General features: G+C 46.7%; 1 protein-coding gene across 3 annotated transcripts; it reads left to right on the top strand.

Moving 5' to 3' along the window:
- The first annotated feature begins 9,731 nt into the window (after nucleotides 1–9,731).
- On the top strand, nucleotides 9,732–13,157 carry LOC133252456 (pleckstrin homology domain-containing family B member 2-like). Of its 3 annotated transcripts, none has more exons than XM_061425080.1 (2): nucleotides 9,732–10,134; nucleotides 10,256–13,157. In XM_061425080.1, the coding sequence occupies exons 1-2, from the start codon at nucleotides 9,833–9,835 to the stop codon at nucleotides 10,551–10,553; spliced, it is 600 nt and encodes a 199-aa protein (XP_061281064.1). In that variant the 5' UTR covers nucleotides 9,732–9,832; the 3' UTR covers nucleotides 10,554–13,157. The 3 variants fall into 3 exon arrangements, with proteins under 3 accessions (XP_061281064.1, XP_061281063.1, XP_061281062.1); XM_061425079.1 differs by having other exon boundaries at nucleotides 9,737–10,255; nucleotides 10,362–13,157; XM_061425078.1 differs by having other exon boundaries at nucleotides 9,737–13,157.
- Nucleotides 13,158–13,222: the final 65 nt, after the last annotated feature.

The following is a 13,222-nucleotide window of genomic DNA, read 5'->3' as shown; positions in this document are numbered from 1 at the left end:
TCGAATTGTGCTGGATAAGAATCTTGAGAGTCTCTTGGACAGCAGGGAAATCAACCCTAAATATTCATTGGAAGGACTGATGCTGAAACTGAAGCTCCAATATTTTGACCACCTGATATGAAGAGTCAACTTATTAGAAAAGACCCTGATGCTGGGAAAGACTGAGGGCAGGAGGAGAAGGGGATGACAGAGGGTGAGATGGTTGGATGGTATCACTGACTTAATGGACATGAGTTTGAGCAAACTCAGGGAGATACTGAAGGACAGGGAAGTCTGGCGTGCTGCAATTCATGGGATGGCAAAGAGTTGGACAGGACTTGGCAACTCAACAACAACAACCAGTAAACAAGGTTAACAGACAACAAAAATAAACTATAAGGGAATGAGATCTGAAAAACGATACAATAGTAACTCTCATCTCCCTCCTCCCCTGCTACTGCTGCTGCTGCTGCTAAGTCACGTTAGTCGTGTCCAACTCTGTGTGACCCCATAGACAGCAGCCCACCAGGCTCCACCATCCCTGGGATTCTCCAGGCAAGAACACTGGAGTGGGTTGCCATTTCCTTCTCCAATGCATGAAAGTGAAAAGTGAAAGGGAAGTCGCTCAGTCGTGTCTGACTCTAGCGACCCCATGGACTGCAGCCTGCCAGACTCCTCCATCCATGGGATTCTCCAGGCAAGAGTACTGGAGTGGGGTGCCATTGCCTTCTCCAGGGGAACTTCCCAACCCAGGAATTAAACCTAGGTCTCCCACATTGTGGGCAGATGCTTTACCAACTGAGCTACGCAGGAAACTCCTCTCCCCAATGCAGCTCAGATTTGGTTTCTTTATGTAGTCATCTGATGATGAATTTAACACCCTGAAGGAAGTCACATGGCCTATATTTAAATAACTGAACTCCTGTTTATCCAACAAACAAGAGTACATGCAGGTATTCCTTTTAGACGGGTCTTCGGAACAGCTGTTCGGGCATTTAGCTGTGAGGAAACCCAACACCCCAGATGCCACAATAGTTTCAGGCACATCTTCCTGAGTTCTGGGAGAGAAGAAAGGAAGCTAAATCATACAGCAGATACAATCCACAAGCTCACATTCAGTCACCTTTATTTTCAAGGGCCACTGATTCTGTAAGGAGACCTTCTTGGGCCTGGCGGAGAGGCTTTCAGAAGTGTAAACAAAAGGTTAAGAGCTAGAGGTCAAGAAGCCTGGTTGGTGAGCCTCAGAACTTGATGGAGAGACTGCTCTAAAGACTGTTAGTACTTCTCTTCCACTGCTGCATCAATGACTGTTTGGAAAAATGATTATTAACAAAGGGTTAATAATGCCGTTAATAGATAATGAACATAGAAGTATCAATCCAAAAGACCTCTAAGACCCAAAATACAAGTGGAGAACAACACCAAACAGACTTTACAGAAAAACATAGTAATACAAATGTTTCATAACCATCTGAAAACAACAACAACCATCCATTGCCTGGAGTAGAAATCAAAATTAAAATTAAAATGAGTTATCTGCTTTGCCAAACACATTAGCAGAATTTTTTTAAATAATAATTTTCACACACAGAAAGAGAGATGGGCACCCTTCTATCTACTGGGGAGTGTGTTAATATATCCTCAAAAGCTGTGGAAGACTAAGAGTAAAAAAGAAATTCAAACAAGGCTAATTCTAGTCTAAGTGCCATCAGGGGACACGTGCTGTGGGGATGGGGGTTAATATATCCTAGGCCACCTCATGTCTAAGTAAGTTGAAATAGCTCTTACTTGAAATAAGTACAGCCCTCCAGCTACAACGAATAGGAAGACTACTATCTTCCTTTGTGCTGTTGACCTGGCTTTTCAGTCAGGAACCAGGAACTACCTTAAAAGAGAGCTAAATCTACTGGCAAACTGTTAGAAAGAAGAGTTTGGTAGAACACATTTCAGAATTCAGACTGAAAACATACTCTCTATACAGCCCTCCAGCACACCCGCCCGCCATACCCACACCCACACATACACACATTCACTCTTTTTCTGTTTCTTTCCTTTACTTTCAAAACATACCTCCTCCTAATCCTCTTTTTTTTTTTTTTTTTTGTGGGATTTTAGTTCCCCGACCAGGGAGTGAACTCAGGCCACCGCAGTGAAAGCATGGAGAGCCCTAACCACTGGACCACCTGGGAATTCCCTCAATCCTCTAACTTCTTTGCAGCTACTTTCCCCTCTCTGCCAGCTAATCTTCCTCTGTCTGCCCCTTAAATACCCACAAAGGTTGGTATCCCTGCCTTTCTCCTCTTTAAGCTTTACACATTCTTGTTGAGTGGTCTCAGATTCTTCTGTTGCTTCAAGAACTATCTCTACGCTGCTGCTGCTGCTGCTAAGTCACTTCAGTCGCGTCTGACTCTGCGCGACCCCATAGACGGCAGCCCACCAGGCTCCGCCATCCCTGGGATTCTCCAGGCAAGAACACTGGAGTGGGTTGCCATTTCCTTCTCCAACGCATGAAAGTGAAAAGTGCTATGCTAACAACTTCCAAATCCAAACCTCCAAACCTTCATGAACTTTCCTCAAAAACTACTGCATCTATAGTTTTTGTATTGCCTTCAAATGTACACATCTAAAATGGAATTTTCCTTTCTTACCTCATCTCACCTACTTTTTATCTTATATTTATTCATTCATTCATTCATCCAACAAACAGTTACCAAATTGGCAGCTATTTTGAGCATTCATTCTTCCGAACTAGGCTGTTGAGAACCAACCTTCGTTATTCTCAGCCCTTCTCCTGTTCAGGTCAAGGAACACACAGTGCAATGGCTTAAGTCCAAAACCTTGAGATTCAGTTAAACTTGAATTCCTGGAATACTGAGGCCAAAGAATATTCTGGAAATAGACTTTCTAATTACCAGAGAACCCGAGGCCCCTTTCTAGATCAGGCTTTTAATGAATTCCAATTTACTCTTCCTTTGATTTGAGACCTTTTAAAGTCTGAAGGTCATCTTATCCCCCCAAATTCTCATTGCAGAGTCCTTTTGAGATCGAGTGTATACTGAGGCCGTAAATTGGGCTCCTGAACCCACTGCTAATGCCAATCACTTTTTCTCTCCTCCCTCGCCTCATCCTGGCCATTGTTGGTCCAGATTCCCACTGGCTGTCTTCCCGTATCTCCCAGTGCTGTCCTCAGGCAAACACTCTCCTCATCTCGGGGGACTCGGAAAATCATGGCTGTTGAGATTCAGAACCTGTGCTCCTAACAGTGAACAGTGATCATCGGCAGCATCTTTGAAGGATGAGGAAAGGGGTCCCTCGGGCCAGTGTGAAGCTCAATCGTAGTCCAGCATCATGGCTGTTGGGCCCTGAGCAGTTCTCAAAATTGAATTTGGAGTGAGTAATCACCGGCTGAAAAGCAACGTGTAATTTTCACCAAGTGGAGTGAGTGGACTGTGGGCAGCTTCTCCCCTCGGGCGGCCGCCCAGCCCCGGCACCCTGCAAGTGCACAGCCGAGAAAGGAAGGGTTCCAGATAGGGCTCCGGGTGACCTCTGAGGGTCCCAGAAGGATGCACTACTGCTCAGAAAGCCTCCTGGAATGCCAAGATGTGGGACATTTAAAAGCCAAGATGATCCCCCCTCACTTCACTTGCAGGTGTCTCTGCATGGGGATAACCCCAAACTGACCAAGTCAACCTGGCCACCTGGAAGACAGACGAGGGAATGGATGGGTCAGCTGACGGGAGTGGGCAGCGCAGCAAAGCCCAGCATCTGTGGAGCACAGCACAGCTCTGGTCCTTCTCTCAAGGTCAGCATCCACTGTCAGACCCGAAACAGAGACTCATGGCGCCCCCTGGTGGCAGCTGTCGGGATCCTGCGAGGTGCGAGCTCAAGAGGAACGAAGCCTCCCTCTCTGACCCTAAAGAGCTTCCCAGGTGGCTCAGTGGTAAAGAATCTGCCTGCAGTGCAGGAGACACAGGTTTGATCCCTGAGTTGGGAAGATCCCCTGGAGAAGCAAACGGCAACCCACTCCAGTATTCTTGCCTGGAGAATCCCATGGTCAGAGGAGCCTGGTGGGCTGCAGTACACGGGGTCACGAAGGGTCAGACACACTGAGCTCACAAGAAAGCAAGCAAGGCTGACTCTACAGGCAGGGAGCTGGCTAGTCTCAAATGCCGATGCCACCAGACGGCCTCAGGAAAGGGAGCAAATCCTGGAGGGCGGGGTGGGGGGCAAGAGGGAACAGATTTCTCCCGACAGAAGTAGGCTTCAAATTGAGAAGGGGCGGAGGACTTCCCCTCCCTGCTCCCAATGCAGGGAGGCCCAGGTTCTACGCCTGGTCAAGGAAATAGATCCTGCCTGATGCAGTGAAATCCTTTGCAGCCAAATAAAATATTAAAAGTAGAAAAATGAAAACAAATTTAGAAGGGGTGTCGCTGGGTCCCCTACGAGGAAGATCTGACCCATAGGTCCCCGTGTGTGCTCAGTCGTGTACAGCTCTTTGCAACCCCATGGACTGTAGCCTGCCAGGGTCCTCTGTTCATGGGATTCTCCAGGCAAGAATACTGAAGTGGGATGCCATTTCCTACTCCAGGGGGTTTTCCCGACCCAGGGATCGAGCCTGTGTCTCTTATGTCTTCTGCATTGGCAGGCGGGTTCTTTACCACTTGCGCCACACAAAAAATGAGGCCAAAGGCAGGAGCTATTCCAAGAATGGGGCGATGGAAGCTGGATAAATAAAATGAAAAATGGTTCCTTGAGGAACCCGTGAACTCAAGGGGAAAAATCCAAGGCAGTGCCTGAGTAAAGCAGCACTAAATACCCAAGCCTGGCTTATCTTCATTTTCACCCTGGGTTTCTCCTCCATATGACAGGGTCAAGAGAGGCCCAGACATTTCCAGAAACTTCCCAGAGAGAATTATCAAACTGTTGGCTAGCTTTAATTTTTGCCACCCACAAATGGATGCTTTTACGCACCCACCGAGTAAGAGAATGATTTGCTGGGCTCCAGAAAACCACAGGATATTGTTTTAAAGAATGATATCTCATTCACTCCAGGCAGGTGATAAAGGGTGCAGGCTTGAATTTGGGGGACGAATACCTTCCTTTGATGCTGTCAGGGCATCTCTGTGATGTGGTCCATGTACACAAAGTCCTTCACAAAGAGGGCAAAAGTCTCTTCGTGGACATAAGGCTGGAGTAAGCAATTCACCTGTCACCTCCACCACTGTGATGTGCCTGCTTGGCGGTCAGACTGGGTCGAGTGCTCTTTTTTATTGAATTGGGCACCAAAGGGTCTGGAGATCAAGAGGAGATTCTAGAACATCTGGTACCAGTGGAAGATCACCGTCTTTATTCCTTTGATGTTGGAGGCAACATGCATGCTAAGTCACTTCAGTTGTGTCTGACCCTTTGTGACCCTATGGACTGTAGCCCACCAGGTGCCTCTGTCTATGGGATTCTCCAGGCAAGAATACTGGAGTGGGTTGCCATGCCCTCCTCCAGGGGATCTTCCTGACCCAGGGATCAAACACACATCTCTTAAGTCTCCTGCACTGGCAGATAGATTCTTTACCACCAGCGCCACCTGGGAAGCCCTGAGGCAAGAGGTGAGGGCAAGAAATATGCTGACCTGTCTTCCTCCCCTTTCTGTGGCCTGAATACCTCTCCCCACCTTTGCAATGGGCTTGACCTGGCTGAAGGCAAGTGTTGACCATTAGAGAGCAAGAATGGTGGGGGTGGGGCAGGAGGCACCATCATGGCCCACCCCCACCCCACTCTGATCAATGTCACCCTCTGGGAGGATTGTGCACGAGGGGTTGAGGTATCTCAGAGGCAAACAAAGAGTTCTTTATTAACCTGGTACATTTGTTCCACGGGGCCCAGTGTTTACTTGCTATCTTATTGATGGATTTGGTAATCGTCAGTTCTGTTAATAAGTTCTGCAGACCTGAGTCCTCGAGTTGTCTTTAGAGCTATTTAACACTGCTATTTCCTGGGTTTGCCAACCCATCCTGTCACAGAGAGAAAACACCGGGCAAATGCTCATTGTGAGAAGGCACTGGGGCAGGGGCTTGGACCCCAGAGTCAGACTTGGGTTTGATCCCAATTCTGCATTTCTGCAAATAAGTGGTTCTTATTATGTCTATGCTTCCCAGGTGGCACTAGTGGTAAAGAACTCAGCTGCCAATGCAGGAGACAGAAGAGACACACGTTTAGTCCCTGAGTGGGGAAGATCCCCTGGAGGAGGAGGGCATGGTGACCCACTCCAGTATTCTTGCCTGAAGAGTCCCATGGGCAGAGGAGTCTGGCGGGCCACAGTCCATGGGGCTGCAAGGGGTGGGATACCACTGAGCAACCAGGCACACACTTTACGTCTACACCCACACTCGCAATTACCTCTCCTCGGTCCACTTCCTGTCTGAAACTCTTGCTCAGCTGTGGATGCGACTCTGGGAATCTGTTTGTTGTGGAGTTTCCATTCCTTTGGAGGCACACACAAAAAGCAATTTTATTCATTCTGACCACTGTTCTGTCCCTTGATAATAGCTCCAGCAGATTGTTCTACTTCTTGAAAATCTCACAGGTAATAAAAGGATCCGAATACTTTGGAACGTCACTCTCCTGTCCAAAACCAAGCTCTGTCTCTCCCCCATCAGAGGAGGAGGTTGGGGGGCACAAATCCGAGCAGAGTTGGGAGGGGCAGACTCCGTGACCCTGTAACCTCAGGAGAGACGATGCCAGGAGCCTGGGGAGGCCTGAGCCGAGTGACTGTCTGTCATCCCCATCTCCACCAGTTGGTGGCGCACTCTCTCTGCACGCTCCGGGTGGGGGCGGGGGGGTGCTTCTTGGCTCCCACCGCTCCCCTATTCCCTGCTACTTTTCAGGCCAGTGCTGCAACCCGGGGTCCCCTCCTGTAGTCTCTGTGGGCTACAAGGAACTAGGATGTGGTCTTCTCCCCTCTAGGTCTTCTTGGTCACAGGGCACTTCTCTGATGAAAGCTACCCCTGGCAGATTTTCTGCTGTGGGGGAAATAACCCCTGCCCTCCAGGTAACTGTGGAGGCCTCCTGGGATTACACAGAACAATTGGCCCAGGGGGTAGAGAACTGTGGCTGGCCCCGGGTTCCTGGTTACAGTTGCCCAGACTGCACACTGCACACATCTGGTGTCACTTCACCTCACGGTCATCAGAGACAATATCACAAGTTTCTGGCAGAAGGCAGTCAAGGGTCGACATAAAGTGTCATTCGCACCACCACCATGCCCTCACCAGGCAGAGGTCAAGCCCTCTCTTCTCAGAACATCAAGTCCTGCTCCCTGTCTGCCACAAAGATCCTAGAAGCCAGAAACCAAGAGCCCATTATCCACAGACCTCCAGCCGGAAGATCCCCAGTGGGTCTCATCCAGCACCTTGGTGACCTCATCTCCTGCCTCAGGCTTTCCAGGGCCTCAGGCTGAGATTTCTATCGGGGATGGAGGGACGTCCAAGGACCCTCAAACCAAGCCACCATGCAAAGAGGGTGGCTTTTTGGCTTTTATTGTTCCATCGCTCAGTTATGTCCAATTCCTTGTGACCCCATGGACAGCAGCACGCCAAGCTTCCCTGTCCATTACCAACTTCCAGAGCTTGCTCAAACTTATGTTCATGGAGTCAATGATGCCATCCAACCATCTCATCCGCCATGGTCCTCTTCTCCTGCCCTCAGTCTTCCCCAGGTGGTATTTTTGGTTGTGCTGGGTCTTCATTGCTGTATGTGGGCTCTCTCTAGTAGCAACAAGCGGGGTCTACTCTAGTTGTGGTGCCTGGGTTTTTCGTTGTGGTGGCTCCTCTTGTTGCGGAGCATGGGCTCTAAGCACATGTGCTCAGTATCTGTGGTGCACAGGCTTAGCTGCCCTGTGGCATGTGGGATCTCCTGGGCCAGGTATCAACCCATGTTCCCCGTGTTAGCAGGTGAACTCTTAACCACTGGAACACCAAGGACGTCCTAGGCTCTGTCTTTTAAGGGCCAAGTCTAGAATTTAAAGGAGGTTGCATAAAAAGAAGCAACAATTGGGTATAGTGACTTCCAACATCCAGCAGCATCATGGAAAATAAAATAATTTGTGAAATGTAATAAGTGACATTAATATCATATATAATATACAGTTACAGTCATTTTAGCAAATGCCTTCTGAACCATAACCCTAATTAATGTGTATCTGTAAGTGAATCACACACACCTTCCTCTGAATTTCCCTGATAACAATACTAAAGTACTAGCTTCTGTGGACATAAGCTTGCTGTCTGTGTGGTGAGGGTGCTTGTAACCTAAGAGAGACAAGGAAAAGTAAACTAAAAATATTTTAAGCTTTTAATTTACATGTGGATTTTGTTATAGACCTGAGGTGCACCCAGATGGTTTTTATTTTCCTTTGATGTATGTTTGAACAGGATTCTTTAGGTTCATAAATGGAAAGGCTTCTTACTGTGAAGAGAAGTATCTCAGTTAGTCAGTGCCACCTGCTGGCAATCTGTGGGTGCTGCAGGCCAGCTATATTTCCGAATGAGGGATGAAATGTTTAGTTGCCAAGTTGGATCTGATTCTTTTGCCACCCCATGGGCTGTTACCCTCCAGGCTCCTCTGTCCATGAGATTCTCCAGGCAAGAATACTGGAGTGGGTTACCATTTGCTTCTCCAGGGGATCTTCCTGACCCAGCAATCGAACCTGCATCTGCTGCATTGGTGGGGGATTCTCTATCACTGAGACACCTGAGAAGCCCCGAGGGGTGAATAGTTATCAGGAAAAATCCAGGCAGAAGAGAAATTCTTAAGGTCGATGGAAGGATATAAAGGTTGTGTAGAACAGACAGTAACCAAACAGTGCCACAGTCAAGAAGGTTTCGCAGGGATTCTAAGCTCTCACAATTAAAAGAAAATAACCTCATTTTGCTTTTTGGGGGGAGTACATTTTCCAGAAGGAAAATATCAATTATGTATTAAAATAACTGGTATGCCTTATTTTTACCCCATATGCACCCTAATTTTCAATGTGTTCCTTCAGGAGATCACCATAACCTCAAATCAGAGTACACATCTGCTTTATAATAAAATGGAAAAGGTTCGTTTTTCAGAAATGTGTTTTAGTTGGCACATCTCTTCCTAAAAGCAGAAAATCCTTAACTGAGCCAATTTCATCATCCCGCTCCTTTTATTCTCAATTATATGAGACTATACCATCTTAGTATTCATTGGAAAAGACTCTGATGCTGGGAGGGATTGGGGGCAGGATGAGATGGCTGGATGGCATCACCGACTCGATGGACGTGAGTTTGAATGAACTCCGGGAGTTGGTGATGGACAGGGAGGCCTGGCGTGCTGCAGTTCATGCGGTCGCAAAGAGTCGGACACGACTGAGCGACTGAACCTAACTGAACTGAACTGAACTGATACCATCTTAGATATTGGTTTTTCTTTTCTCTTTTTTTTTTTTTCCATATCCAAATGAAGACATGTGGGGGTTAAAACAAACAAACAAACAACCTGCATAAGGAGGACACACCAGGACTTCCCTGGTGGTCCAGTGGTCCAGACTCCACACTTCCAATACAGGGGGCGAGGGTTTGATCCCTCATTAGTGAATTAAAAGGGGCTTCTCTGGGGCTCAGCAGGAAAGAATCTGCCTGCCAATGCAGGAGATGTGGGTTTGATCCCTGGGTCAGGCAGATCCCCTGGAGAAGAGAATGGTAACTCACTCCAGTATTCTTGCCCTGGACAATTCCATGGACAGAAGAACCCGGTGGGAGTAACCCGGCAGTGTCCTTTCGCTTCGGACCTGTTTCCGTGCACGGTGGTGGCCGGAGGCTTTCCAGGTGAGAAAATGGCATTTGTGAAGAGTGGATGGTTGCTGCGACAGAGTACTATTTTGAAGCGCTGGAAGAAGAATTGGTTTGACCTGTGGTCAGATGGTCACCTGATCTATTATGATGACCAGACTCAGCAGAGTGTAGAAGATAAGGTCCACATGCCAGTGGACTGCATCAACATTCGCATGGGGCATGAGTGTCGGGATATTCAACCACCAGATGGGAAGCCAAAAGACTGTATGCTGCAGATTGTTTGCCGAGATGGAAAAACCATCAGTCTTTGTGCAGAAAGCACAGATGATTGTTTGGCCTGGAAGTTTACACTCCAGGATTCCAGGACAAACACAGCTTATGTTGGCTCAGAAGTCATGTATGATGAGACAGCTGTGGCTTCCTCCCCACCTCCTTACACAGCGTATGCTGCACTGACCCCTGAGGCATATGGCTATGGTCCATACAGTGGTGCATACCCACCAGGAACTCAAGCTGTCTATGCTGCAAACGGACAGGCTTATGCTGTACCCTATCAGTACCCGTATGCAGGGCTTTATGGACAGCAGCCTGCCAACCAAGTCATCATTCGTGAGCGGTACCGAGACAACAACAGCGACCTGGCGCTGGGCATGCTGGCCGGAGCAGCCACAGGCATGGCCCTGGCGTCTCTGTTCTGGGTCTTCTAGAGTCCGTGGAACCTCGGCGTGCAAAGCTTCTGATACCCCGTGTGCAATAATATGATTTGCAGGGCATTTCTGTTTGTTATAAATGTTTTTAGTAATAGGTTTAATAGTTCTTTTGAAAGTACTGACAAAATGCTTATAAGTACATAGAAGTACTGCAGAGAAAGCTTCGGACTGCTGTTTAGCTAAAATGTGGACTCTGTGGCGGCACTGGCTCGTTCGAGGGGTTTCCTTATAAAACTCTCGCAATACTTTATTTAAACACACCTGTTTTGAAAGGCCATTTTGTTTTTAGAGTTAGGCCTTACTTCTTAAGGGATAATTTTAGTGTTTTGCTGGTAACATGGTGATATATGAGTGAGTGAATGGCCATGGCAAGAAAAACTGCAGTTTTTTTCGTTTCATGTCAGACTTTGAAACCTCAGACCAGAACTGGCTGCATGTTACTTCAGGAGTTATAGGCTGGAACCTTCCTTAGGCAGCGGTGTGATATCCCACAGCCTCTGGGGCTCCAGCAAAGCTGACTGCTCAGGACGATGGATGGGATGACAGTTTCCCCCCTTGAAAATGATGCTTTTTCATTTTATTCTTATTTGTTTTTGGTAGTGATACTTGGAAAGCATCCCAAATTAGGAGTAGACTTGAGTGTCAACATTTTAGGGCTTTATCATTTAAAACTTGAAGAAGGCACAACAACTACAAAAAGGTGTGTGGAGGTAGATTTATCTTTTTCAGAGGCATCAGGGTTTTAGTGTTTGCTTTGGGCATTTTTTATTGCCACTTCAGCCTACTTATAGCTTATTTTTCTACTTGTTGAGAAAGTATTATTAAGAGAATGGTGAGGAGAGTGAAATGAGAGCCATAGTTGCAGTGTTCCTGTTCCAGGGGATTGGGCTGCACGGAGGATGTGTTTCACGTCCTTCTGAAGGCTGTTGATGAGCCCATCTCCTGTCTTGTGTAGGACTGGGCACTGTTGCTGCCCCTGAGCTCTGTGCTGCATGGTGGGGGAAACTCAGGTTATAGATGGGAATTTCGGCCCAGAGACATGAATGACCTGCGCAAGATACCTTTCCACCTGACCAGGACACCGGCCTTGCTTTTATTTCTGACTTTAGTGTCACAGAGAAGCTTGAACCATTTAATTTTGAGCCCCAATTTATATGTGAAGCTCTGAAAAACCAAGGGTCCTGCATTTCTGTAATTTTCTTATTTCTTTAGCTATGTAAATTTTAAAACTTCAGTTGTTCCAGTTTTCTGTCCCGCATGTTTTAAAAAAAATGTACATTTACAAAGGCACATTGAAGGTCTCTGCACCTATACTCCATGTGGCCTTGTTTCCATAAAATACACTCCTGGTAGCACAAATTCTGTTTTTATTTTATGTGGCCAGTTACAGACACAGTCTTTTGTTTCACTTATCAGTCCACTCCACCTCTAAGGCAGACTTAAATAGATCTATCTCCGTATGAAAACCAGATGCCAAATGAACGTTGTGGTGACCACAGGTCTGTTTCCCTCGCCAATTCTACTGTACTTGGTGACACTGGAGAGTCTGTTTCCAGCTGAAAAGAAATATACTTGGCTGTCGTGTCTTTGGATGCGTCATGTGGTGGAAAGTTGCCACATGTGATGTATGACAATACTGCTTTTGATGGTTAAAAATGTTACTTATTTTACATCATATGTAATCAGAATAGCTTTGTTCAGATGGTAATCATTATTCAAGCTGTATCCTTTACAAGCAAAATACTAAACTCAGTTTTTAATGTTGCACTGGAATGTTAATTTTGAAATAGGAATTACTGGAACCACAGATACTAAGTTATGTCACTGAAATGCCCTTGAAGGAGGTGGTCTCCCTGTGTTCTGCCCCCTGACAGAGTGGGGGGACCTGTGGACTGAAGTCCTGTCATACATGTGCTCCCTCATCTCCAGTCCCTGTCCCTAGCTGGGCAAGCCACGCTGGGCAACTGTAGTTGAGTCTGGAAGTTCACTGTCCCTAGTGACTTCATCCTGAGAGGAAATGCGTGCTCAGCATAAAGACGGGCTGAGATGCTTCATTTCCCTGGCTCCAGTTCTCATAGATGCCAATCTTTTGGTCACCTCGCTTAGGTAGTCCTAAATCAAGAAGTTAGGTGAGTTGGAAGGAACTTGTTCACTTTAACTGAAGTAAAATGTTTAGTCAGCATTTTATTTCCATGTGCACTTTTAAATAGTTGGCCGTTGATGTTGCACACATGCCAGTCTGCTTGTTTCTTAGCTCTGTGCATTTAATTTCTTGAGTTAACTTCAAGGTTAGATTTAAAGAGAAGGGAGAGATGAGCGACTGTGTTTCAGATCAACATTGATGAAGTGGGCCGGACCAGGATGCAAGATCTGGATCATGGGAGAAGTTCCTGCCATTGATACAGAATGACCCACGTTTGTTTTCTACATTAATTGTGATTCTGTGTGATCTTTTTCTCCTTCCCAAGTTTATAGACACCGGCATGAAATGCAGTTACATTTTTTTTCCCCTCGGGTTGGTATTTTCTTTTCTCTTCTGATTGCTTGCCTGTCTCCAGTATTCTGTTGTGTCCTCTGAACCAGTTTTTCCCTGTATATGCAAATTGTATGTTTATAAGTGAAAATATTAATACATTAAATGATTGTTAACCTTAAAGCATAAAAAAAAAAAAAAAAGAACCTGGTGGGCTACCAGGTTCTATAATAGAGATCAATAGAGGC

The sequence above is a fragment of the Bos javanicus genome, chromosome 8 (genome assembly GCF_032452875.1).
Source record: "Bos javanicus breed banteng chromosome 8, ARS-OSU_banteng_1.0, whole genome shotgun sequence".
Classification (NCBI taxonomy): Eukaryota; Metazoa; Chordata; class Mammalia; order Artiodactyla; family Bovidae; genus Bos; species Bos javanicus.
The sequence above is the reverse complement of the archived record's forward strand: the minus strand, read 5'-3'. Positions and strand labels throughout refer to the sequence as shown.

What these genes read in the sequence shown, in the direction of transcription:
- LOC133252456 (XM_061425078.1), top strand. Translation starts at nt 9,833, where the DNA reads ATGGCATTTGTGAAGAGTGGATGGTTGCTGCGACAGAGTACTATTTTG.